General features: G+C 46.3%; 1 protein-coding gene across 1 annotated transcript in view; it reads left to right on the top strand.

The window, feature by feature from the left end:
- LOC145349767 (contactin-associated protein-like 5) overlaps nt 1-26160 on the top strand; it is an 803770-nt gene that overhangs the window by 720200 nt on the left and 57410 nt on the right. Inside the window, exon 21 of the mRNA XM_080198309.1 lies at nt 25903-25996. Coding sequence (XP_080054435.1) covers nt 25903-25996 — 94 coding nt within the window. The remainder of the gene's footprint in view (nt 1-25902; nt 25997-26160) is intronic.

Genomic DNA, 26160 nt, shown 5'->3' with positions numbered 1-26160 from the left:
GATGAAAGATTCATGTTTTCCACAGATAAGATGATTTTATAAGTCTAACTGATGACGAGGTTCCTGAGGGATCAAATGCGTGCTAGACACCGTGTCTTCTCTGATTGCGAATGTACTGCAGGAGAGTTCTAGTGGGGAAGCACACACTGGCTGAAAAAAGAATCCATAGAATAGAATCCCTACAGTGCAGGAGGAGACCATTCGGTCCATCAGGTCTGCACCAACCACAATCCCACCCAGGCCCTGTTCCCGTAACCGCACATTTACCCTTCTAATCCCCTGACACTAGGATCAACCTAACCCACACATCTTTGGACTGTGGGAGAAAACCGGAGAACCCGGAAGAAACCCATGCAGACACGGGGAGAATGTGCAAACTCCACATAGACAAGTTGGAATTGAACCCTGGTCCCTGGCGCTGTGAGGCTGCAGTGCTAACCACTGTGCCACCATGCCACCCACTAAATAAGTCACTTATGTAATTAATTCAGTGGCCAAGACTTTTGCTGTTCAAGGTTATCAAAGACGAATTCTCTTCGCTCTGCATTAAATAATCGCATAAACTCCGTCTACCATTTCATCGATCGCTGAAAAATAATACTGTTGAAAGGAATGTTCTCTCATCTTATCACTAACAAGTTTACAAAGCTGCTACTGGCCTGTGCCACCTCAAGGCAAATATTTGCATCATTTCACAACCAACGTGGAAGTGTGGGACTGTAGGTCCCGCAACAGGCTTGCTTTGAGGCTGAGGTCCTCTAAGTCTCATTGTTTTTTTTTTAAATCCCTCATTAAAATTGTAATAACTCAGGAACCCTGATTGGACTTCAGATAGAAGTCTACAAGATTATGAGGGGCATGGACAGGGTGGATAGTCAGAAGCTTTTTCCAGAGTGAAAGGGTCAATTACTAGGGGGCATAGGTTTGAGGTGCGAGGGGCAAGGTTTAAAGGAGATGTACGAGGCAAGCTTTTTACACAGAGTGGGGTGGGTGCCTGGAACTCACCTCCAGGGGAGGTACTGGAAGCAGATACAATAGTAACTTTTAAGGGGTGTCTGGACAAATACATGAATAGGGTGGGAATAGGGGGATCTGGTCCCAGGAGGGTAGGAGGTTTTAATACAGTTGGACAGCATGGTTGGTACAGGCTTGCAGGGCTGAAGGGCCTGTCCTTGTGCTGTAATTTTCTTTGACCTTTGATATTTATTGTCAGCCACAAAATCCCATGGCACACTTACACAAGACCCAGCTTTCTTTTCCTTTAAACATTTTATCCAAATACGTTATAAATTACAATCCAGGTGCATTTATTTCCAGCACTTCCTGTTTTATTTTGCATAATTTCAGTCCATTATTTCGTGGGCGGTACAATGGCACAGTGGTTAGCACTGCTGCCTCACAGCGCCAGGGACTCGGGTTCAATTCTGGCCTGTCTATGGGGAGTTTGCATGTTATCCCCATGTCTGTGTGGGCTTCCTCTGGGTTCTCCGGTTTGCTCCCACAGTCCAAAGATGTGTGGGTTAGGTTGATCTTAGTATCAGGGGATTAGTGGGGTAAATATGTTGGTTACGGGAATAGGGCCTGGGTGGGATTGTGATCGGTGCAGACTTGATGGGCTGAATGGCCTCCTCCTGCGCTGTAGGGATTCTATTTTCTCAGCCAGTGTGTGCTTTCCTACTAGACCACTCCAGCAGTACATTCGCAATTATTCAAAATAGATGCTACTGAAACATGATTTAGAGTCATGTGTTGAAAGGCTGGCAGAATTGGCCTGTTTTCTTATCAATGGAGTTGCAAAGCTGGCCAATTCTCCATGAACCAGTATTAAATAAGCTGCCACAGTCCATCTTGACACAAAACCATGACAACTTCATTAACCTGGTAGATAAAGTTCATTAGTTTTTTATTCATTCATTCTTGGGACATTGGCATCGCTGGCTGGCCAGCGTTTATTGCCCATCCCTAATTGCCCTTGAGAAGGTGGTGGTGAGCTGCCTTTTTGAATCGCCATGTTCTGTGGGTTGACCCACAATGTCGTTAGGGAGGGAATTCCAGGATTTTGACTGAGCGACTGTGAAGGAACAGCGATGTATTTCCGGTGAGTGGCTTGGAGGGGGACTAGCAGATGCTGGCGTTCCCCTGTATCTGCTGCCATTGTCCTTCTAGATGGAAATGGTCATGGTTTTGAAAGGTGCTGTCTAAGGATCTTTGGTGAATTGCTGCGGTGCATCTTCTGGATAATACATATTGCTGCTACTGCGCGTCGGTGGTGGAGGGAGTAGATATGATGCCAACCAAGTGGGCTGCTTTGTTGTCTACATAGACTTCTGCAAAGCCTTTGGCACACTGGTGCAGAAGGTGAAGTCGCATGGATCAGAGGTGAGCTGGCAAGGTGGATACAGAACTGGCTTGGTCATAGAAGACAGAGGGTAGCAGTGGAAGGGTATGTTTCTGAATGGAGAGCTGTGACAAGTGGCGTTCACACAGTAAGAAGTCTGACAACACCAGGTTTAAGTCCAACCGATTTATTTAATTGTCAAATAAATCGGTTGGACTTAAACCTGGTGTTGTCAGACTTCTTATTGTGTTTACCCCAGTCCAACGCCGGCATCTCCACATCACAAGTGGCGTTCCTCAGTAATCAGTGCTGGGACCTTTGCTGTTCGTAATATATATAAATGACTTGAGGGAAAATGTAACTGATTTGATTAGTAAGTTAGCAGACAACACAAAGGTTGGTGGATTTGTGGATTGCAATGAGGACCATCAGAGGATACAGATAGGTTGGACGTTGGGCGGAAAGATGACAAATGTGAGGTAATGCATTTTGGAAGGTCTAATAAAAATAGGAACTACATAGTAAATGGCAGAACCCTTAAAAGTATTGATAGGCAAAGGGATCCGGGTGCACAGGCACACAGGTCACTGAAAGTGGCAACACAGGTGGAGAAGATAGTAAGAAGGCATACAGCGTGCTTGCCTTCATTGGCCCGGGCATTGAGTTTAAAAATTGGCAAGTCATGTTGCAGCTTTATAGAAACTTAGTTAGGTCGCACTTGGGATATAGTGCTCAATTCTGGTCTCCACACTAGAGAAGGATGTGGAGGCTTTGGAGAGGACACAGAAAAGATTTACCAGGATGTTGCTTGGTACGGAGGGCATTAGATATGAGGAGAGGTTGGAGAAACTTGGTTTACTCTCACTGGAGTGAGAGGTTGAGAGGCAACCTGATAGAAGTCTACAACATTGAGAGGCATGGAGAGAGTGGTATTTTTCCAGGGTGGAAAAGTCAATCACTAGGGGGAATATGTTTAAGGTGCGAGGGGCAAGGTTTAAAGGAGATGTACAAGACAAGCTTATAAAACAAAGTGTGGTGGGTGACTGGAACTCACTGCCGGGAGAGGTGGTGGAAGCAGATACGGTAGTGACTTTTAAGGGGCGTCTGGACAAATACATGAATAGAATGAGAACATAAGAACATAAGAATTAGGAGCAGGAGTAGGCCATGTGGCCCCTCGAGTCTGCTCTGCCATTCAATAAAATCATCGCTGATCTTTTTGTGGAGTCAGTTCCACTTATCCGCCCACTCACCATGACCCTTAATTCCTTTACTGTTCAAAAATCTCTCTATCCTTGCCTTGAAAACATTGAATAAGGTAGCCTCAACCACTTCACTGGGCAGGGAATTCCACAGATTCACAACCCTTTGGGTGATGAAGCTCCTCCTCAACTCAGTCTAAAGCTGCTTCCCCTGATTTTGAGGCTATGCCCTCAGTTCTAGTTTCACCCGCCAATGGAACAACTTCCCTGCTTCTTTCTTATCTATTCCCTTCATCTTATATGTTTTATAATATTTCCCCTCATTCTTCTGAACTCCAATGAGTATAGCCCCAGTTTACTCATTTTCTCCTCATAAGCCAACCCTCTCAACTCTGGAATCAACCTAGTGAACCTCCTCTGCAACCCCTCCAGTGCCAGTATATCCTTTCTCAAGTAAGGAGACCAAAATTGTACACAGTACTCCAGGTGTGGCCTCACCAACGCCTTATACAGCTGCAACATAACCTCGTTGTTTTTGAACTCCATCCCTCTAGCAATGAAGGACAAAATCCCATTTGCCTTCTTAATTATCTGCTGTGCCTGCAAACTGAATCCTTGAGATTCCTGCACAAGGACACCCAGGTCCCCCTGCACACCAGCGTGCTGCAATTTTTTTTACCATTTAAATAATAGTCCAATAAGCCTTACTTGTGACTAATCAATAAACTTTAAAAAGTGGGGAGCATTCCATCACACTCCTGACTACGTTCACTCTCCTGAGTATTTTCTATTTCTGCTGTTAGCCCTTAGCACCTTGTGGATGCCCAGTTTGGAGTTGCTAGCTCTGTTTTATCCCATCTAGCAAGGTGGTAATACCATCTCCAGGAATTGGTTTGCAGGTGCGGCAGGTAATTAAGAAGGCAAATGGAATTTTGTTCTTTATTGCTAGAGGGATAGAGTTTAAAAACAGTGAGTTTATGTTGCGGCTGTATAAGGTGCTGGTGAGGACACACCTGGATTACTGTGTACAGTTTTGGTCTCCTTACTTATTCCTACCAAAATGGAATAGAGGGATATGGTTCCTGGAAGGGTAAGGGGTTTTAGTTCATTCGGGCAGCATGGTCAGTGCAGGCTTGGAGGGCCAAAGGGCCTGTTCCTTTGTAATTTTCTTAGTTCTTTGTTCTTTGTTTATCCTGGATGGTGTAAAGCTTCTTGAACGCTGTTGGAGCTGCACCCATCATAGGTGGAGTTTGCACGTTCTCCCTGTGTCTGCGTGGGTTTCTATTGGGTGCTCTGGTTTCCTCCCACATTCTGAAAGACGTGCTGGTTAGGTGCATTGACCTGAAAAGGCGCCGGAGTGTGGCGACTAGGGGAATTTCACAATAACTTCTTTGCAGTGTTAATGTAAGCCTTACTTGTAACTAATAAATAAACTTTAAAAACTGGGGAGCGTTCCATCACACTCCTGACTACATTCACACTCCTGAAATTTTTCTCTTCCTGGTCATGGTCCTTAGCACCTCGTGGATGCCCAGTTTGGCGTTGCTAGCTCTGTTTTATACCATCTAGCAAGGTGGTAGTGCCACCTGCATGTGAAGGTGGACCTTGGTCTTCACACGGACCGTGCAGTGCTAGCTCCTATCAATTTGCCATGGACGGATGCGTCAGTGAGGAGTAGATTGTTGCGGACAAGGTTAGTAGATTTTTGGTTTCCGCACCACCAGGCTAGCGGCAATGTCCTCTAGCACTCAGAAAACACTGGTGCGACTGAGACCCTCTGGGTGATGGACATTGAAGTCCGCCATTCAGAGTACATTCTTTGTCACTTTTAATGCTTCCTCAAATTACTGTTCAACAAGAATGAGCACTGGTTGATAGGATGAGTGGGAGATGGGGGGTGGGGTGGGTGGGATAATCTGATGTAACAGATAATCTCCTCCTTAGCTGTTGGTTGACAGACAAATATTGACCAGCTGAACTCTTTTTCCAAGTGATGTTGTGTTATCATTTTGTGTCCGTCTGAGGGAGCAGGTAGGGTCTCCAGTATAAAGTTCCTTTATTAGTCACAATAGGCTTCCATTAACACTACAATGAAGTTGCTGTGAAAATCCCCTAGTTGTCACACTCCAGCGCCTGTTCGGGTACACTGAGGGAGAGCATAGCTTGGCCAATGCACCGAACCAGCACGTCTTTTGGGCTGTGGGAAGAAACTAGAGCACCCAGAGGAAATCCATGCAGACACAGGGAAAACATGCAGACTCATCGTGGGCCGAAGGGCCTGTTCTGCGCTGTAATGTTCTATGTTCCACACAGACAGTGACCCAACACGGGTCCCTGGCCCTGTGAGACAGGAGTGCTAACCACTGTGCCACCGTTCGCTGACTGTGGGTAGTCTGATTGCTTTTCACTATTTTCTTGGCTTCTTCTATCTTTAAGACAAAATTCTGGAAACAATGTCATTAGTTTGGGTTTTACATTCAATGTACTCGATAGCAAATGCATAAATGTTTTAAATAAAATACAACTTCGTATTGTGACCAGTGCACACAAAATCTTGGATAGTTTTAAGTTTAACCTCATTTATTAGTGTCACAAGTAGGCTTCCTTTAACACTGCAATTAATTTACTGTGAAAATCCCCTAGTCTCACACTCCGGCGCCTGTTCGGGTACACTGTGGGAGAATTTAACATGGCCAATGCACCTAACCAGCATGTCTTTTGGACTGTGGGAGGAAACCGGAGCACCCAGAGGAAATTCACGCAGGGAAGGGGAGAACGTGCAAACTCCACACAGACCAAGCCCGGAATCGAACCTGGGTAAAGTTTCACTGAAAGGCAGCTCCTCCGGCAGTGCAGCACTCCCTCACTACTGACGCAGGAGAGTCAGCCTAGGTTTTGCATTAGGGCGACCTTTGGACTCAAAGGTTAAAGTGGTGCCCACTGTGCCGTAGAAATGGGAAACGTCAACTGGCAGATGATTTGAGACAACAGGGGTTTGAGGTGATTATGTAGGAATGATGCAGTGTAAGCCAGTGCCCCCATTTATCAACTATCTTGTTGCAATAAACTCATTCTCACAGCACTGTTGTTCCTTCCGTGATTGACTGAAAACCACATTTGAAAATTTATTGCTTGGTTGACTTCAATGGCCCTCTAACATCCCCATAGTATATGCTCATCGATGTGTGAAAGAAAAATGTGTGTGTGTGTGTGTGTGTGTGTGTGTGTGGGGAAGAAAAACTTCAAATTTGCTGGTTTTCTTTAATGAGTATAGGCTTAGGTATTAATTATCAGGGTTAAGTGATAAATGATCAAAATTGAATGGAAAATGCAGGTTTCTTCAAATCTGCACTTCTGAATTGAAGTTTGCGTATCATCTGCTGGAATGAGCAGCCCTGTTAGCTTTCTGCTTTGATACAGTGACTGGAAATAAGGATCATATTTACTTAGTTCCCACTCATCAGCTACTTTACTGGCACCATTCCTCATGTGGCAGACAGACCATTAGTTGCAGATTTGTGCATTCACTGTGCTGCCTAATAGCCATCTGCTGCCTGTGGTGACGATGCCCTCGGTTAAATGCACTGCACAGGCCGTATTCCTGGAGGTTTTTATAGAATCCCCTACAGTGCAGAAGAAGGCCATTTGGCCCATCGAGTCTGCACCAGCTCTCTGACAGAATATCCTACCCAGGCCCTCTCTCCCGTCCTGACCCAGTAACCCCACACACTTCCTATGACTAATCTATTTCACCTCCACACCTTGGGATAGTAAGGGGCAAGTTGGCATGCCCAATCCACCTAACCTGCCCGTTTAGGCAGCACAGTGGCACAGTGGTTAGAACTGCTGCCTCACAGCGCCAGGGACCTGGGTTTGATTCCCGGCTTGGGTCACTCTCTGAATGGAGTCTGCATGTTCTCCCCGTATAAGAACATAAGAACATAAGAAATAGGAGCAGGAGTAGGCCATCTAGCCCTTCGAGCCTGCCCCGCCATTCAATAAGATCATGGCTGACCTGTCGTGGCTCAGTTCCACATTCCCGCCCTCTCCCCATAACCCTTAATCCCCTCTCTTATCAAAAACCCATCAACCCACGTCTTAAAAATATTTAGCGAGGCAGCCTCCACCACTTCAACGGGCAGAGAATTCCAGAGATTCACCACCCTTTGAGTGAAGAAGTTCCTCCTCAACTCCGTTCTAAACCGCCCCCCCTTTATCTTGAGGCTGTGCCCCCTAGTCCTACTGTCCTTTCTGAGCAGGAAGAGTCTCTCCACCTCTATCCTATCCATCCCATTCATCATCTTATACGTCTCAATGAGATCTCCCTTCATTCTTCAAAACTCTAACGAGTACAAGCCTAGTTTATTCAGCCTCTCCTCATAGCTCAACCCCCTCAACTCCGGCATCAGCCTAATAAACATCCTCTGCGCTCCCTCCAAGGCCAAAATATCCTTGCGTAAGTACGGCGCCGAAAACTGCACACAGTACTCCAGCTGCGGCCTCACCAGTGCCCTATACAGCCGCAGCAAGACCTCCCTACTTTTATATTCAATCCCCCTCGCTATGAAGGCCAGCATCCCATTCGTCTTCCAGACCACCTGCTGCACCTGCAAGCTGGGTTTTGCGACTCCTGCACAAGGACCCCGAGGTCCCTCTGCACCGTCGCCTGCTGCAGTTTTTCGCCACGTAAGTAATAATCCTTCCTACCATTGTATCTGTGTGGGTTTCCACCAGATGCTCCGGCTTCCTTCCACAGTCCAAAAAGACGTGCTGGTTAGGTTTATCTGCCATGCTAAATTCTCCCTCAATGTACCCGAACAGGGGCTGGAGCGTGGCGACTAGGGGATTTTCACAGTAACTTCATTGTAGTGTTAATGTAAGCCTACTTGTGACAATAATAAATACATTTTAAAAAAACCTTGGAGTATGAGAGGAAACAAAAGCACGCGGAGGAAACCCATGTAGACATGGGGAGAATTTGCAAACTTCACACAAACAGTTACCCCAGACCAGAATCAAACTTGGGTCCCTGGCAGTCTGAGGCAGCAGTTCTAACCACTGTGCTGCCCGTGTCACATGACCTCCTGTTTCCAATAACGCCCATCCCCCAACACCCTCCCATTGGTCACCCAGGTTGTCCATCCTCACGACGCATCATCTCCCCACACCAATCAGAAATTGAGCAGACTCGCCATTATCTGATTGGGTGATTCTTCTCTCTTGGTCAGGCTGTTGTTTTTTCATCTGTCTTGTTCAATATTTTTCTCTAATCAATGGACAAGGATGTCCAAAGAAATGCTTTTTACAAACACAATCAGATCAGCCTTGATCTTTTTGAATGTTCGCACAAATGTGAGGAATTGAATATGAAGATTCAAAATGGAAGCAGATGTAGGCCCTTCCTGCCTGCTTCACCATTCAATAAGATCATTGCTGATCTGTTTGTGTTGAGCTTCACTTTCTCATCCACCCATACCCGCCTTCCATTGTCTTTAATTCCCTTGTGCAACGAGAATCCAACCACCTCCACGTTCAAAATATTTAATGACCCCATTTCCACTGCCTGCGAGACAAATTTCCAAATCTCTGAGAGAAAATAAATCTCCTCCTCTTTGTCCTATAAGGGTCAACCCTAATTTTGAAACCGTTCCCCCCTCAATTGGATCAAACCACCACAACATTAAATAAAGGGAAGCAGATTTAGGACTGAGTTGAGGAGGAACTTCTTCACACAAAGGGTTGTGAATCTGTGGAATTCCCTGCCCAGTGAAGCAGTTGAGGTTACCTCATTGAATGTTCTTAAGGCAAGGATAGATAGGTTTTTGAACAGTAAAGGAATTAAGGGTTATGGTGATGGGTGGGTAAGTGGAGCCAAGTTCACGAAAAGATCAGCCATGAACTTATTGAATGGTGGAGTAGGCTTGAGGGACCAGGTGGCCTACTCCTGATCCTAGTTCTTGCATTCTTATGACAGGGCCTTCTTCACGTGGACCACCTTCCTTCTCATGGCAGCTGGGGTTGGACAATAAACAGTGGCCTTGCCACCGATACCCATATCCTGAGACTGAATAAGAAACCATTAGCAGGAATTGCGATGGTGGCGGGGGGACTGGGGAGAGGAGGAGGGGGAGATAGAATCGTCCAGGAATGCCTTTGATGTTTGATCTCCAATTCGATCTGCTGTATATTGCAGGATCCTGAGTAAGCCGAGAATCAGCATCTGTAAGAGGAGAGCTGATATTTCGATCCAGATGATCATTTGTCGAGGCTTTGACAATAGGGTCATCGGGACTCGAAATGTCCTAAATCTGCTTCCCCTTATTTAATGTTGTGGTGGTTTGATCCAATTGAGGGGGGAATTGTTTCAAAATTAGGTTTGACCCTCATAGGACAGAGAGGAGGAGATTTATTTTCTCTCACAGGGTTGGAAATCTGTCTCAAAGACAGTGGAAATGGGGGTCATTGAATATTTTGAATGTGGAGGTAGATAGATTCTCATTACACAAGGGATGATAATTTTGTCAAAGCCTAGACAAAGAGTCATCAGGACTCGAAAGGTCAGCTCTTATTTTTCCTGTCCTTACAGATGCTGCCAGACCTGCTGAGATTTTCCAGCATTTTCTCTTTTGGTTTCAGATTCCAGCATCCGCAATAATTTTCTTTTAAGCCTAGGATCAACCTTGTCTGTGATGGTTTTTGGATACCTGCCAAGACTCACTGCCTATAAAAACTCAGAATACATTGTGGTGTTAAATCATAGAGATTTACTGTACGGTACGAGACATGTTTGACCCATCACTCTGCGAGCTACTTGCTAAAGCAATATAAACTGATGGAACTTGTTAGCAACCTTCCTCTATTTCAGAATGTTTCCTGTTCTCCACTTATTAGACACAGTTAAGTGGCCAATTAAATGTCCACTACTGATCTAACCGGCATTTCATCCGGTAAACTCCAGTCCACCTCCTAGCAAGTTCTCCTTAATGGGCTCTCACTGCTCACAGAGTAGCTGCTCCTGTGGCTAAGGCACTGCCAGTCCACTAACACTCTCCCGCCCCCACGCCACCAACCCTACCCCTGACACACAAACCTGATAGTCGGGGCCTGGCCCCTGCTTGCTCAAAGTGTCACCTGATATTCGAAGGTACATCACCATGGAGACACCCTCTCCTTGTAGCATCAAAAGTAGCCACCTTTAGTGGTAGTGCTGGCAAACTGCCAACCCCTTAATTGGCTGCGACTGGCAAAATATTGCCCCTACGTCCCTAAGGCAGGACTTCTGAACATCTCAGAATATTTGGCCCGAAGAATATGTCCAAAAAACCCTTCCTGTCAATGGCTTCCTTCGAACCTCTCCCTACTTGCTTTACCTCAATTTTAACTTGATGCCTCCTCGACACCGAACATCCTAATTTAAGGCAATGGTCACTTCATATTTATTCAATCAAATCCCTTAATTTCAAATATCTCCATTCTACTTTCTCTTAGCCTTTGCTAAGGTTGTGGAAGATCTTCCAGAATCTCAAGGACTAGTTCCCCTATCCCTGTCATCGGCCGAACAAATCTGTCATGGATGATCTGCATGTCTTTAATGCTATCACTATAATGACATGTCCAAAGCCACACACATGACTTTAACTGAGGCCTAATCAGAAGTCTGCCATAAACTCCTTGCTCTTATTTTCTTTATTCTTTATTTCTTCATTCCTTTGTGGGACATGGGCGCTGCTGGCTGGGCCAGCATTTATTGCCCATCCCTAATTGCCTGAGGGCAGTTGGGAATCAATCACATTGCTGTGACTCTGGAGTCACATGTAGGCCAGACCAGGTAAGGACGGCAGATTTCCTTCCCTAAAGGACATCAGTGAACCAGATGGGTTTTTTCCAATCATCGATAATGGGTTCATGGTCATCAGTGGATTCTTAATTCCAGATATATTTTATGGAATTCAGATTCCTCCAGCTGCCACAGCGGGATTTGAACCCAGGTCCCCAGAATATTAGCTGAGCTTCTGGATTAATAGTCTAGTGATAATACCTTTGGAACATCGCCTTCCGATATACAATGGGATTCCATTCAGAAAGCCTAAAATGCAATTGGCCTTTTTAAATACTTAATTCGCTGCACTCAGACCTATTAAGAAATGATATATTAGCATCTCCTGGTTAAGGAAGTTACAGGTTTGACTGTGTTTAGTTAGTCGATGCCAGTAAAGGTGGAACATGGAGTACACTTACAATAGAGGATAGGGGATTTTCACAGCAACTTCATTGCAGTGTTAATATAAGCCCACTTGTCACATGAATAAATAAACTTTAAACTTTAATTTGATAAATATATCGTTGGCTGTGAAGAGATGTCTGGTGGTGATGGATGAAGTATAGATGTAAATCTTTCTTTGAACCTGGCTGGGTGTCTTTAATGCAAAGTGGATACAGCTATCCTTGGGAATATGCTGCACTTCTCCCTCTGTTCTCCTCACTCTTAAAATGGACTTGTATTACCCACCACCCCCTCACTTGTTGCTCACCTACCTTGTGAACAGCCTGTCCATTTCCATCACACCAGCCTGACTCCTGGGATGGCAGGATTTTAAAGTTTGTTTTTAAGTTTAAAGTTTATTAGTGTCAAAAGTAGGCTTATATTAACAGTGCAATGAAGTTAATGTGAAAATCCCCTAGTCACCACACTCCGGTGCCTGTTCGGGTACACTGAGGGAGAATTTAGCACGGCCAATGCACCTAATCAGAACGCCTTTTGGACTGTGGGAGGAAACCGGAGAATGTAGAGGAAACACACGCAGACACGGAGAGAACATACAAACTCCATACAGACAGTGACCTAAGCCAGTAATCTGTTGTAGGTAAAATATCTCTGAGACTGTTAGTGAGTCAAAATACAGTGGTTTTTATTTCAAAACTCTGGCATTTATTCAAGAGCTTTGGGAGAAGCAGGGACTACACAATAAGAAGTCTCACAACACCAGGTTTAACTCCAACCAGTTTATTTGATAACCTGGTTGGACTTAAACCTGGTGTTGTGAGACTTCTTAATGTGTTTACCCCAGTCCAACGCTGGCATCTCTACATCAGAAGCAGGGACTACCAGACTTCTCATAGAACACAAACACAGGCGGGCATTTATACATCATGAGTCTTAGTGTCAATCACGACACAAATTTCTCATTCCAGCCAGATCTCCGGGTTTTCCTTCCTTGGTTGTGATTCAACCCCAGATTTAATCAGGAATCACAGTCCTGCAGTCATGACACAGTCTTCAATCTGGTCACGATTCAAAACCCCTCTGCAGCAGTACAGGCATCCCTGTCTTTGGAGTTACTTGTGCGATCGTGGCTGTCCCAGCAGGACTCTTCCTGTTAAAAGCCAGTATCGCGATCTGCCATCAGCAGCTGTTAAAAGCCGGTATCGTAAACTACCATCTGTGCAACGATATCCAACTAACGCAAATAGGTAGGATTTGCAAAGTCTACAAAATAACAGCCGCGTTGAACTACCTGCCTTTATAAAAATGAGAGTTAAAGCATGGAAGACATGAACGAATAACTTATATTAATGCCAGGAACAGTACAAGCTAAAGGAGATCAGCCATGAGGAAGGGTTATGTTTGTGACATATTCTAGGTACAAAATCCATTAACCCTTTCCCTACTTCAAATCGAACACAGATCCTTGGCACTGTGAGGCAGCAGTGCTAACCACTGTACCACCATGGATTGTCACATGAGGAGAGATTGGGTCAACTGGGCCTGAATTCATTTGGTTTTGATGAAAAAGAGGGGATCTATTTAAAATGTATAAAACTCTGGTGAGGCTGGACAGACTGGATACAGGGATAATCTTTTAGGAATAACGGTAGGAAGGACTATTACTTACGGGGCGAAAAACTGCAGCAGGCGACGGTGCAGAGGGACCTCGGGGTCCTTGTGCATGAGTCGCAAAAACCCAGCTTGCAGGTGCAGCAGGTGGTCAGGAAGGCGAATGGGATGCTGGCCTTCATAGCGAGGGGGATTGAATATAAAAGTAGGGAGGTCTTGCTGCAGCTGTATAGGGCATTGGTGAGGCCGGAGCTGGAGTACTGTGTGCAGTTTTGGGCGCCACACCTGCGCAAAGATATTTTGGCCTTGGAGGGAGTGCAGAGGAGGTTTACTAGGCTGATACCGGAGTTGAGGGGGTTGAGCTATGAGGAGAGGCTGAATAAACTAGGCTTGTACTCATTAGAGTTTAGAAGAATGAGGGGAGATCTCATTGAGACGTATGAGATGATGAATGAGATGGATAGGATAGAGGTGGAGAGACTCTTCCCGCTCAAAAATGACAGTAGGACTAGGGGGCACAGCCTCAAGATAAAGGGGGGGGCGGTTTAGAACAGAGTTGAGGAGGAACTTCTTCACTCAAAGGGTGGTGAATCTCTGGAATTCTCTGCCCGTTGAAGTGGTGGAGGCTGCCTCGCTAAATATTTTTAAGACGCGGGTTGATGGGTTCTTGATAAGAGAAGGGATTGAGGGTTATGGGGAGAGGCCGGGAAAGTGGAACTGAGCCACGACAGATCAGCCATGATCTTATTGAATGGCGGGGCAGGCTCGAAGGGCCAGATGGCCTACTCCTGCTCCTATTTCTTATGTTCTTACGTTCTTATGAAAGGGAGGACGGGTTCAGAACAAGGGGTCACACTCTCAGAAAACAGAGGTAGGCCATTTAAGACTGAGATGAGGGGAACTGTTTTCACTCAGGGGATGGTGAACCTGTGGAATCCTCTACCACAGAAAGCTGTGGAGGCCAAAATCACTGAATGTATTTAAGAAAGAAATAGATAGAATCTGAAACACTAAAGACATCAGTTTAATTTGATTTATTAGTGTCACAAGTCGGCTTACGTTAACACTACAATGAAGTTACTGCGAAAATCCTCTAGTCGCCACACTCTGGCCCCTGTTCCGGTACACTCAGGGAGAATTTAGTATAAGTGCTGATAAGGTACATTCAGTAAGTGCAGACTCAATGGGCCCAATGTATCTTATCAGCGCGCCTTTTGGACTATGGGAGCAAACTAGACCCCACCCGGAGGAAACCCACACAGACACGGGGAGAACGTGCAGACTCTGCACAGACAGTGACCCAAGCCAGGAATCGAACCTGGGTCCCTGTCGCTGTGAGACAGCAGTACGAGCTGCTGTGCTGCTTTGCCAAGGGATCCACAGAAAGAGCTGGAGTATGGTGTTGAGATAGACAATTTGCCATGATTGTGTTGAATGACAGAGCAGGTTCGAAGGCCTGAATGGCCTACTCCTGCTCCCGTTTTTGTTTAAGTTTCAATGTTCACAGGCAGAAAAATGTCCAGTTTTCTCGACAGTGGTCCTTTACAGTTTGGGAGATGATTTCTCACCTGGTACTGACAGCGTTTGCCTGATATTACCCAGGCGAGCTGGATCCACACCGTTTTGAGTGGATGTAAAAAATTACCAGGACCCCAAAATGACTTTCAGCCCCTGCAGCTAGGGCGAGCTGAAGGGTTCCCGTCGGAGAATTACAAAACATATAAACAGCGCAATGAACCCCATCATTACCCTCCCAACATAATAAAGGACCAGGGGAATGCCTGCTGATACGTATTTATGTGCGGAAGTTAATGCGAGAAACCGGAGGCAAAATCTAATCCTGGTAATAAGGAAATCCATGGACAATCACATCTCAACCCAGAACATCCAGAGCTGGTGGAAGAAAAAGTCGAGCAATCCAGCAACGGAGGGAGGGAAGGGGAGACAGGAGGTAGAATATAGAGCAATGGAGGCAGATGGAAATCAGGCAGTCAAGAAGTTAGAGGGATTAGGGGGTATAATATGTAGGGATATGGGGATAGTGCCTGGGTGGGATTGTGTTCAATGCAGACTCGATGGGCCAAAGGGCGTCTTTCTGCACTGTAGGGTTCTGTGATCTATGATCTAAGAGAGATGGAAAATGCAAGATAAAAACTGCTCTGATATAAAATAGAGAAGAAGCTTGTGTTTAGATAGTCCTTTCACACCCATTAGGACACTGGAAAAGTGCTCAGTAGTCAGCGCTTCTTGACATGTGGTCACAGAGTCATAGACAGTGCAGAAGAGATCGTTCGGCCCATCGAGTCTGCACCAACTCTCTGACAGACTATCTACATAGGCCCTCTCCCCTGCCCTATACTCGTAACACCCACATACTTACCGTGGCTAATCCACCTCACCTACACATTTTGGAACACTGAGGGTAATTTACCTTGGCCAATCCACCTAACCTGCATATCTTTGGAGTGTGGGAGGAAACCCACACAGACACGGGGAGAATGTGCAAACTCCGCATAGACAGTCACCCAGGGTTAGAATCAAACCCAGTTCCCTGGTGCAGTGAGGTGGCAGTGCTAACCACTCTGTCACTGTGCCCGCCTGTCATTGTTGTAGCAGCCAACCTGTGCACAGCAAGGCCCCATAAAGAGTAGGTGAGTTAAATGGCTTTATGGTCTGTCCTGATGGTGTCATTTGAGGAAAAAGGTCAGTCCAGGAGAGCTCCCCTGCTCCCTCATTCTGCAGTGCTTGTTTATGACAGATGGCACATTCTCCCCGTGTCTGCGTGGGTTTCCTCCGGGTGCTCCAGTTCCCTCCCACAGTCCAGAGATATGCGGGTTAGGTTGACTGGCCATGCCCAATTGCCCCGAGATGTGTAGTTTGGGGGGATTAGCAGGGTGGGGTTACGGGGATGGGAACTAGGTGGGATTGTTGTAAGTGCAGACTCAATGGGCCGAATGGTCTGCACTGTAGGATTCTATGATGCATCATTGTCAGTGTCTCAGCAGGAAGAAAGCACAGCCTCCAATGAGGCACTCAACCTCTGCGGTGGTGTCCTCTGGAGTGGGGCTTGCATTCTGGAAGACAGAGGTGTGAATGCTGCCCTCTGAACCAGTCTGATATTCAAAGTCCCTCCGACCTACTGTCTGACCAAGTTTCACACTGGAGTAGCTGTGATTCCTTCCCTGAGAACTCAAGTTTCTCCCGAGAACGTTTGGAGGAGTTAGCCGGGATACAGAGGTGAGACTGCTACTGACTGAGACACAACTCATCATCATCACTTTGGCACGAGTGGCCCATTAGGCACAGCCACTTACAAACCTTCTTCCTCACCCATTATTCGAAACCTGAACTCAGCAATCACTTCACTTAAAGAATAATTACATGTCTGGTTAATTCATTTACCACTCAATTTTGCACCAGGCAGACTCAATAAAAGGCTGGTGACCTTCTCTCCTGTGCTAAGGCTTCAAGTAGATCCTGATTTCTGACAAATTAGCTACAGCTTGAGCCTTTAGTTTTTCCCTGAGCCTCACCTTCATTAGGGTGCAAGAAATAAAATTAAAAGGTTCCTTGGGTTGGATGGTGTGAACTCAAGGCATAGGCTGCCACCTTCAGGTGGGACTATCTAAATTCAGATTGAAGCTATTTAGTTACAAAGGCCCATTTAAGTTTAGTTTATTTATTAGTGTCACAAGTAGGCTTACATTAACATCGTAATGAAGTTGCTGTGAAAATCCCCCAGTTGCCACCCTCCGGTGCCTGTTCGGGTACACTGAGGGAGGATTTAGCACGGCCAATGCAACTAACCCGCACGTCTTTCAGACTGTTGGCAGAAACCGGAGCATCCCGGCAGGAACCCACGCAGACACGGGGAGAACATACAGACTCCGCACAGTCAGCGACCCAAGGTGGGAATTGAACCCAGGTCCCTGGTGCTGTGAGGCAGCAGTGCTAACCACTGTACCATTTAGAACCTAGAAAAGTCGGGCGCAAGACTAACAATGAATGTGTCATCGGCACAGTCACTCTCCTTAACTTTATTAATATCACAACAACAACAACAGTTTGCATTTCTACTGCACCGGTAATGTAGTAACATGTCCCTTAACAGTTCACAAGAGCATTATCAGGCCAACCCGTTGACACAGAACCAACGGTGGAGATACTCATGTAACATAGAAAATCAAAACCAGAAGCGAGATTAGGCCATTCAGCCCTTTGAGACTGTTCCACCATTCAATTTGATCACGACTGCTCATCAAATTCAATATCCTGATCCTCCCTTCCCCCCCAATAATCCCTTGATCCCTTTAGCCCCAAGAGCTAAAGCTACTTTCATCCTGAAAGGTAGATCTCCAGAAATTCCTGGAATGTCAAGAGGGATATGAGGAAGCAGGCCGGCAATGTTTGCACAGTGGTTGGCACTGCTGCCTCACAACACCAGGAACCCAGGTTTGACTCTCCTGCGTTAGTACTGAGGGAGGGCTGCACTGCCGGAAGAGCCGCTTTTCAGCGAATCTTTACCCAGGTTCGATTCCAGGCTTGGTCTATGTGGAGTCTGCACATTCTCCCCGTATCTGCATGGGTTTCCTCCGAGTGCTCCGGTTTCCTCCCACAGTCCCAAAGATGTCCTTCGTAGCGAGGGGGATTGAATATAAAAGTAGGGAGGTCTTGCTGCAGCTGTATAGGGCATTGGTGAGGCCGCAGCTGGAGTACTGTGTGCAGTTTTGGGCGCCGCACCTGCGCAAAGATATTTTGGCCTTGGAGGGAGTGCAGAGGAGGTTTACTAGGCTGATGCCGGAGTTGAGGGGGTTGAGCTATGAGGAGAGGCTGAATAAACTGGACTTGTACTCGTTAGAGTTTAGAAGAATGAGGGGAGATCTCATTGAGACGTATAAGATGATGAATGGGATGGATAGGATAGAGGTGGAGAGACTCTTCCCGCTCAAAAAGGACAGTAGGACTAGGGGACACAGCCTCAAGATAAAAGGGGGGCGGTTTAGAACGGAGTTGAGGAGGAACTTCTTCACTCAAAGGGTGGTGAATCTCTGGAATTCTCTGCCCGTTGAAGTGGTGGAGGCTGCCTCGCTAAATATTTTTAAGACGCGGGTTGATGGGTTTTTGATAAGAGAGGGGATTAAGGGTTATGGGGAGAGGGCGGGAAAATGGAACTGAGCAGCGACAGATCAGCCATGATCTTGTTGAATGGCGGGGCAGGCTCGAAGGGCTGGATGGCCTACTCCTGCTCCTATTTCTTATGTTCTTATGTGCGGGTTAGGTGCATTGGCCATGCTAAATTCTCCCTCGGTGTACCCGAACAGGCGCCGGAGCGTGGCGACGGGGGGGATTTTCACAGTAACCTCACTGCAGTGTTAACGTAATCCTACTTACGACTGATAAATGAACTTTAAATCAGCTTTAACTTTAAGTAGGGAAGTTTGGTGAAGGAATTCCAAAGATCAAAGCCCAGAAACTGAAGGCTGAGGTGGGAAGAAGGAAATAGGGGATGTGCGAAGAATGAGAGTTAGAGGAAGAGACCTCAAAGGTTTGTAGGGCTGGACATGTTTAGTGGGGCAGAGAAATATTTGCGGAAATAATGTCTTTTTATGTCTATCCATCATTCTGATTGTAAAGCAAATTCTGATGAATTCCGGTACATTTGAAGTCCCTCAGCAGTCTATGGATTTTGGAGATGGGGTCTTGCTTCCCCCGCAGTATTATGTGACTATACTACTCCCAGCGTCACCCCACCCCACTGGGATAAAAGATGCCAAAGGCAAGAACAAGTCTTTATAGCTCAAGCTTCAATCAGCTTCTATAAAAGATTTTTTTTCTCTCTGCACAAGTGCACTTCATTCATAAAATATTTGAAAGAACATTTCAAACACTTCAAAGTAGCCATCACACAAAGTGCAATAATATTCAAGATATCTACATGCACTGTGAAGGGCTTCAGTAGACAAAGGAACATTTCAAAATGGTCATTACAAAAGGTGCAAAGGTACTTAGGTTGTCTACATCAATCATGTTGTACTCTGAGGTGCTTCCATACAATTGCGATGCACTCACTTTATGTATTCATAAGAACATAAGAAATAGGAGCAGGAGTGGGCCATCTAGCCCTTCGAGCCTGCTCCGCCATTCAATAAGATCATGGCTGATCTGTCGTGGCTCAGTTCCACATTCCCGCCCTCTCCCCATAACCCTTAATCCCCTCTCTTATCAAAAACCCATCAACCCGCGTCTTAAAAATATTTAGCGAGGCAGCCTCCACCACTTCAACGGGCAGAGAATTCCAGAGATTCACCACCCTTTGAGTGAAGAAGTTCTTCCTCAACTCCGTTCTAAACTGCCCCCCCCTTTATCTTGAGGCTGTGCCCCCTAGTCCTACTGTCCTTACTGAGCGGGAAGAGTCTCTCCACCTCTATCCTATCCATCCCATTCATCATCTTATACGTCTCAATGAGATCTCCCCTCATTCTTCTAAACTCTAACGAGTACAAGCCTAGTTTATTCAGCCTCTCCTCATAGCTCACAGTGAGCCCGAGGGGCTTCTAGAAAATTCCCTTCCCCTCAGTTCACTATCTTACTAGGAATGTAGCTTTGTTCCTTATCGTGACCCTACTTTCCCTTCACGTTTGGACGAGCCGCAGACAAAAGCAAAATGCTGCGGATGCTGGAATCTGAAACAAAAGCAGGAAAGGCTGGAAAATCTCGGCCGGTCTGACAGCACCTGCGGGGAGAGAATCGAGCCAACGTTTCGAGTCTGGACGACCCCTCGTCACAGACACAGAAACACCAGCAAATGGAAGGGCTCTTAACGCGACGTGGCACGCTCAAAAGGCAGCTGTGCCTCGGGCAGCACAGCTCACCCTCAGCACCGCACCAGAAGTGTCAGCCTAGATTTTGTGCTCAAGTCTCTAGAGCAGTGGTGGGTAACCGGTGGCCCAAATGTGGCCCTTCAGGGTTCTGATTGCGACCCATTTTGTTGTCTGTTGCTCGCGCACGGGGTTGCCACATTCCAAAGACTTCCATCTGTGGATTTTTTTTTTCCTACCGGTGTGATTGAAGTGATTTACACGTAAAGCACATGAAGTGCGTGCTATGTACTGGTGTGTACTACCGTCAAGATGCACTGCAGCAATACACCAAAGATCCTTAGAGCGCACCTTTCAAACCCGCAACCATCTCCAAGGACAACAGCAACAGATACATGGGAACACCACCACCAGCAAGTTCTCCTCTGAGCCACTCACCATCCTGACTTGGAAAGATATCGTGGTGTGGAGATGCCAGCGTTGGACTGGGGTAACCACAGTAAGAAGTCTGACAACACCAGGTTTAAGTCCAACTGATTTATTTGATAGTAAGCTCGCAAGCTCTTGGGGTTTGCCCCTTCGTCAGGCGAATGGAGAGTTCTGGCCTCAGACAGAGCATTGCTATATGACCCTTTATATGCTCTGTCTGAGGCCAGAACTCTCCATTCGCCTGGCGGAGGGGCAAACCTCGAAAGCTTGCGAGCTTACTCACAAATAAATCGGTTGGACTTAAACCTGGTGTTGTCGGACTTCTTACTTGGAAATATGTCACCATTCCTTCGCTGTCACTGCGTCAAAATCCTGGAATTTCCTCCCTCACAATATTGTGGGTCAACCCAGAGCACGTGGACTGCAGCGATTCAAGAAGGCAGCTCACCACCACCTTCTCAAGGGCAACTCGGGATGGGCAATAAATGCTGGCCAGCCAGCGACACCCATGTCCCACGAATGAATACAGAAAGATGCTGATTGTGTGCAACGTTGACTGCGAGAGCCACGCGCTCGGTTGTGGCCAATCAGGCGTAAATATTTAATTTGTTTTTACAACTTTGAAGTTGATGACAATTCTATTAATTTGTGAATGATGAAGCATTTTCTCACGCATTATTAAATATTCCATGTATTAAATTTGATTCGCGAGGTCACAGCTAGTGAACAAATCTGATTTCAATCTTATGGCCCATCGAGATGAAGGAGGGACCCAGCCGAGGCTCCCTGCCTCTGCTCGGGAGAAGCTTGGTCAAATGAATGGTTTTTCAATTAAGCTTCCCTGCCTCCCTCCGTTCTGTTGTCCAACAGAGCTGCTTCCCCACTCTCCCAGGAAGCACTGATTGTAATTTTTTTTCCCCCGAAGTTGAGGCTTTCTAGTTTGCAGTGACACACAACAAAAAACAAAGAGAACAAAGAAAATTACAGCACAGAAACAGACCCTTCGGCCTTCCAAGCCTGCACCGAACATACTGCCTAAACAAACTAAAACCCCCTACCCTCCTGGGGACCATATCCCTCTATTCCCATCTATTCATGTATTTGTCCAGACGCCCCTTAAAAGTCACTATTATACCTGCTTCCACTACCTCCCCTGGCTACAAGTTCCAAGCACCCATCACTCTCTGTGTAAAAAAACTCGCCTCGTACATCTCCTTTAAACCTTGCCCCTCGCACCTTAAATCTATGCCCCCCTTGTAATTGACTCTTCCACCCTGGGAAAAAGCTTCTGACTATCCACTCTGTCCATGCCTCTCATAATCTTGTAGACTTCTATCAGGTCTCCCCCTCAACCTCCATCGTTCCAGTGAGAACAAACCAAGTATCTCCAACCTCTCCTGATAGCTAATCCCCTCCATACCAGGCAACATCTTTTCTGTACCCTCTCCAAAACCTCCACGTCCTTCTGGTAGTGTGGCGACCAGAATTGAACACTACATCCCAAGTGTGGCCTAACCAAGGTTCTATAAAGCTGCAACGTGACTTGCCAATTTTTAAACTCAATGCCCGGGCTGATGAAGGCAAGCACGCCTTCTTGACTGCCTTCTCCACCTGCGTTGCCATTTTTAGTGACCTGTGCACCCAGATCCCTTTGGCTCTCAAAACTCTGCCATTTACTGTATATTTCCTATCCATATTAGACCTTCCGCAATGCATTACCCCGCATTTGATACATTACATGTATCTCCACTGCCCTCCAGTGGCGCAGACACTGAACTACTTCAGGAGGCCGTGTCCACGAACACATTGCGCAGGATTGACAACCTGCTACCACAGCAGATTGAGACAAGGAGCTGAATCAGATGGTTACTCACTGCAAACTGCTGTGAGCAGCTGCTACCACTGCGCGCATCAACAGATACGGAATTAGGAGCGCAATTACCAGCCGGTAGTTTGATGAACGATTCCACTTAACCGCAAAGGTCATTTAAAATGGCGAAGCGCTGTAGTATTTTGGATTGTAAAGGGATCATGACGTTTAACAATATTAATCAAAAAGGGGCGGTCCATGTAGAAGTAATGTCCGATTCTTTATGAGTCTGTTTGGTCCCCACCCGCTCCTGACCTCCCTCTCTCTCTAGCCTGGGCATTTTGTCGCACAGGTGCTGTTTGCAACTCACGCCACAAAGCGACTTGTTATTCTTCATCTACGAGACAAGGCAGGCAGCGAAACCTGGCTGCTCGGCCACTGAAGCATCGCAGCCGGACGTGATCTCCCCCTATGCTGATACACGCAGAAAGAGGTCTGGCAACACCAGGTTTAAGTCCAACCGATTTATTTGATAGTAAACTCGCGAGCTTTCGGGGTTCCCCTCTTCGCCAGGTGAATGGAGAGTCCTGGCCTGGGGTTGTCAGACTTCTTACTGTGTTTACCCCAGTCCAACGCCGGCGTCTCCACATCACGATGTACACAGACAGAGGGCGGGATTTGTCCGGTCGCACTCGCCCCAAAACCGGAAAATCCCACCCCTCAGGACCTTTGCACGATCTGCCCCTCCCCCCACCCCGCCCACTACAATTCCTGTGGGTGTGGGAAAATTAGCCCCCCAGAAACTCTCAAAACAGCAGCAATGTGCATTTATATAGCAACTTTAATGTCATGAAACATTACAAGGCACTTCACGGAGACATCAGAAAACACAAATAATTTCACCGAAGCAATTAAAGAGATATTTGGGCAGGTAACGTAAACCCCACTCAAAGACTAAACTTGAAGGAGTCTTTAAAAGGAGAACGAGAGATAGGTGGAGAGGTTTTTATTTTGGGTGAAGGTGGTGGGGGAGGGGGGGGCAGGGGAGTAATTCTGGAGCTTAAGGCATAGGCCGGCTAAAAGAAAGCAAGGGCCTGACCACAGTCTTGGAGGGATTTAATCTGGGGAGGCTCAAGTGACCAGTGTTAAATGAGCGCAGACGCGGTGAAGAAGACTGCAGATTGGTGAAACTAATGAGACTAAATCTGACAACCCCCTGCAGCTGATGGCCAGAATCTTAGGGAGTTAAAAGAAGCGGTTGTAGAGATAATGCGGACACTGGTACACACTCTCATTTACTCTTACTGACAGTTCTCGACTAGGAATTTATAAAGAACAAACTTACACAGACACGGGCTTTTAGGCTCAACCACAAATGTTTTTAGTAACAGAAAAAAACACTCAGTGTCAAATACAAGAGTTTTTTCTAAGATAAGATTGTTTATTAGTCACAAGTAGGCTTACATTAGCACTCAATGAAGTTACTGTGAAAATCCCCTCGTCGTCACACTCCAGCACCTGTTCTGGTTCACTGAGGGAGAATTTATAGGTCATAGCCCTTCGGCCCGTCGAGTCTGCACCGAACACAATCCCACCCAGGCCCTACACCCATATCCCTACATATTATGCCCACTAATCCCGCTAACCTACGCATCCCTGGATACTACAGGGCAATTTTTTAGCATAGTCAATCAACCTAACTCGCATATCTTTGGACTGTGGGAGGAAACCGGAGTACCCGGAGGAAACCCACGCAGACACGAGGAGAATGTGCAATCCCCACACAGACAGTGACCCGAGCCAGGAATCAAAACTAGGACCCTAGAACTGTGGAGCAGCAGTGCTAACCACTGTGCTACCGTGCAGCCCAATTTAGCATAGCCAATGCACCTCGTCAGCACGTCTTTTGGATTGTGGGAGGAAACTGGAGCACCCAGAGGAAACCCACACAGATATGGGGAGAACATGCAGAGTCCACACAGACAGTGACCCAAGCCGAGAATCGAACCCAGGACCCTGGCGCTGTGAAGCAGCAGTGCTAACCACTGTGCCACCTAGCTCTAAACTAGTGTAATGACATCACACTAACACTTGATACTACAACACATTAATACAAATCTCCACAACAAAACCACAGGTAAGTCTTACATTTCAGCCCAAACCTCCACTCAAACTCCCTCAGGATTTAGTTTCCAACCTTTAACTATCCTTAAACCTCAGCCCCAAATTCCCTCGGATTTGGCTAATACTCACAAATCCCACACAACTGGTCGTTCTGCTACAAGTTGGAGGTTGGTGAATCATGGTGATTATTTCTGATCCTCCGAATGGACTGCAGCCTAGACTCAATGTCTGGCTCTTTTTATTACAAAGCTTTCTCAAAGATATTAAAGCATATTTCCTGGAGGCATCCTGTTTGGATGGTTAGCGCTTAGCACCTTTTTAATCTCTTTGGTTTAGCTCTTGCCTTAGCCCAGATGAACCCATGCATTGCAATGTTGTTTCCATGACTGAGACAGTGGGTCCCATTCAGGTTGCCTCCCAGCTTGATATCCGTGTGATGAAGCCCATTCCTCCTTAGCTGTTGTTGATGCTTGATTGTATAATAGTCATTGCCATCAGCTCAAAATATAACCCCCCAATACTGATGCTGAATGTACGCAGAGTAACTACTGTGCTTCCCACTACAACTGCCATCACTGCAGTGTAAAAGTTACTGACATGGAAGGAACCAGCAATAAATATTAGCAACAATCTTTCGGAAGTTTTTTTTTTTATTTATTCATGGGATATGGGCATCATTGGCTGGCCAGTATTTATTGATGTGGAGATGCCGGCGTTGGACTGGGGTAAACACAGTAACAAGTCTCACAACACCAGGTTAGAGCCCAACAGGTTTATTTGATAGTAAATGCCACGTTTAATAGTGAATAAACCTGTTGGACTTCAACCTGGTGTTGTGAGACTTCTTATAACATTTATTGTCCATCCCTAGTTCCCCGCGGAGGACAGTTGATTATCAAGTCACATGTAGGCCAGACCAGGTAAGGATGGCAGATTTCCTTCCCTAAAGGACATTAATAAACTAGATAGGTTTTTTCAACAATCGCCAATGGTTTCATAATCATCAGTGAACCAGACGGGTTTCTCTGACAATTCTTAATTCCAGATATATTTATGGAATTCAAATTCCACCATCTGCAAAGGCGGGATTCGAACCCGGGTCCCCAGAGCATTAGCCGAGTTTCTAGATTAATGGCCTCGCAATAATATCACGAGGACATTACCTCCCCTCAACTACAGTTGGTGCAATCAGGGTCTGACCGAGATCTCGGATGGACTTTGCAGAGTTGTATTTCAGCTCATCTTGCTATCCAATGCAGAATGGTGTTTGCCAGTTGATTGATAGTGTTGGTTCAAGAGCAGAATGTACTCTCTCACTGAGCAATCTTTAACTCCTTTCTTTGCAGGTTGATCAGCACCCAACCCTGAGGTTCAACCTGTCATCGGGAACTGACACAGAGTTCAATGGCATGAGATCCCTGACCCTGGGCAAGATTATGGGTAAGGATCAAGCAAGGACACCTTTGCCTCTGAATTTTTCTTTAGGAGTGTCACAATAAGGCTTGCATTAACACTGCAATGAAGTTACTGTGAAAATCCCAGAGTCGCCACACTCCAACACCTGTTCGGGTACATTGAGGGAGAATTTACCACGGCCAATCCAC

The sequence above is a fragment of the Carcharhinus amblyrhynchos genome, chromosome 11 (assembly GCF_965287045.1).
Source record: "Carcharhinus amblyrhynchos chromosome 11, sCarAmb.v2.hapA, whole genome shotgun sequence".
Lineage (NCBI taxonomy): Eukaryota > Metazoa > Chordata > Chondrichthyes > Carcharhiniformes > Carcharhinidae > Carcharhinus > Carcharhinus amblyrhynchos.
Note: the sequence above shows the minus strand (reverse complement) of the source record. Positions and strands in the feature narration are given on the sequence as shown.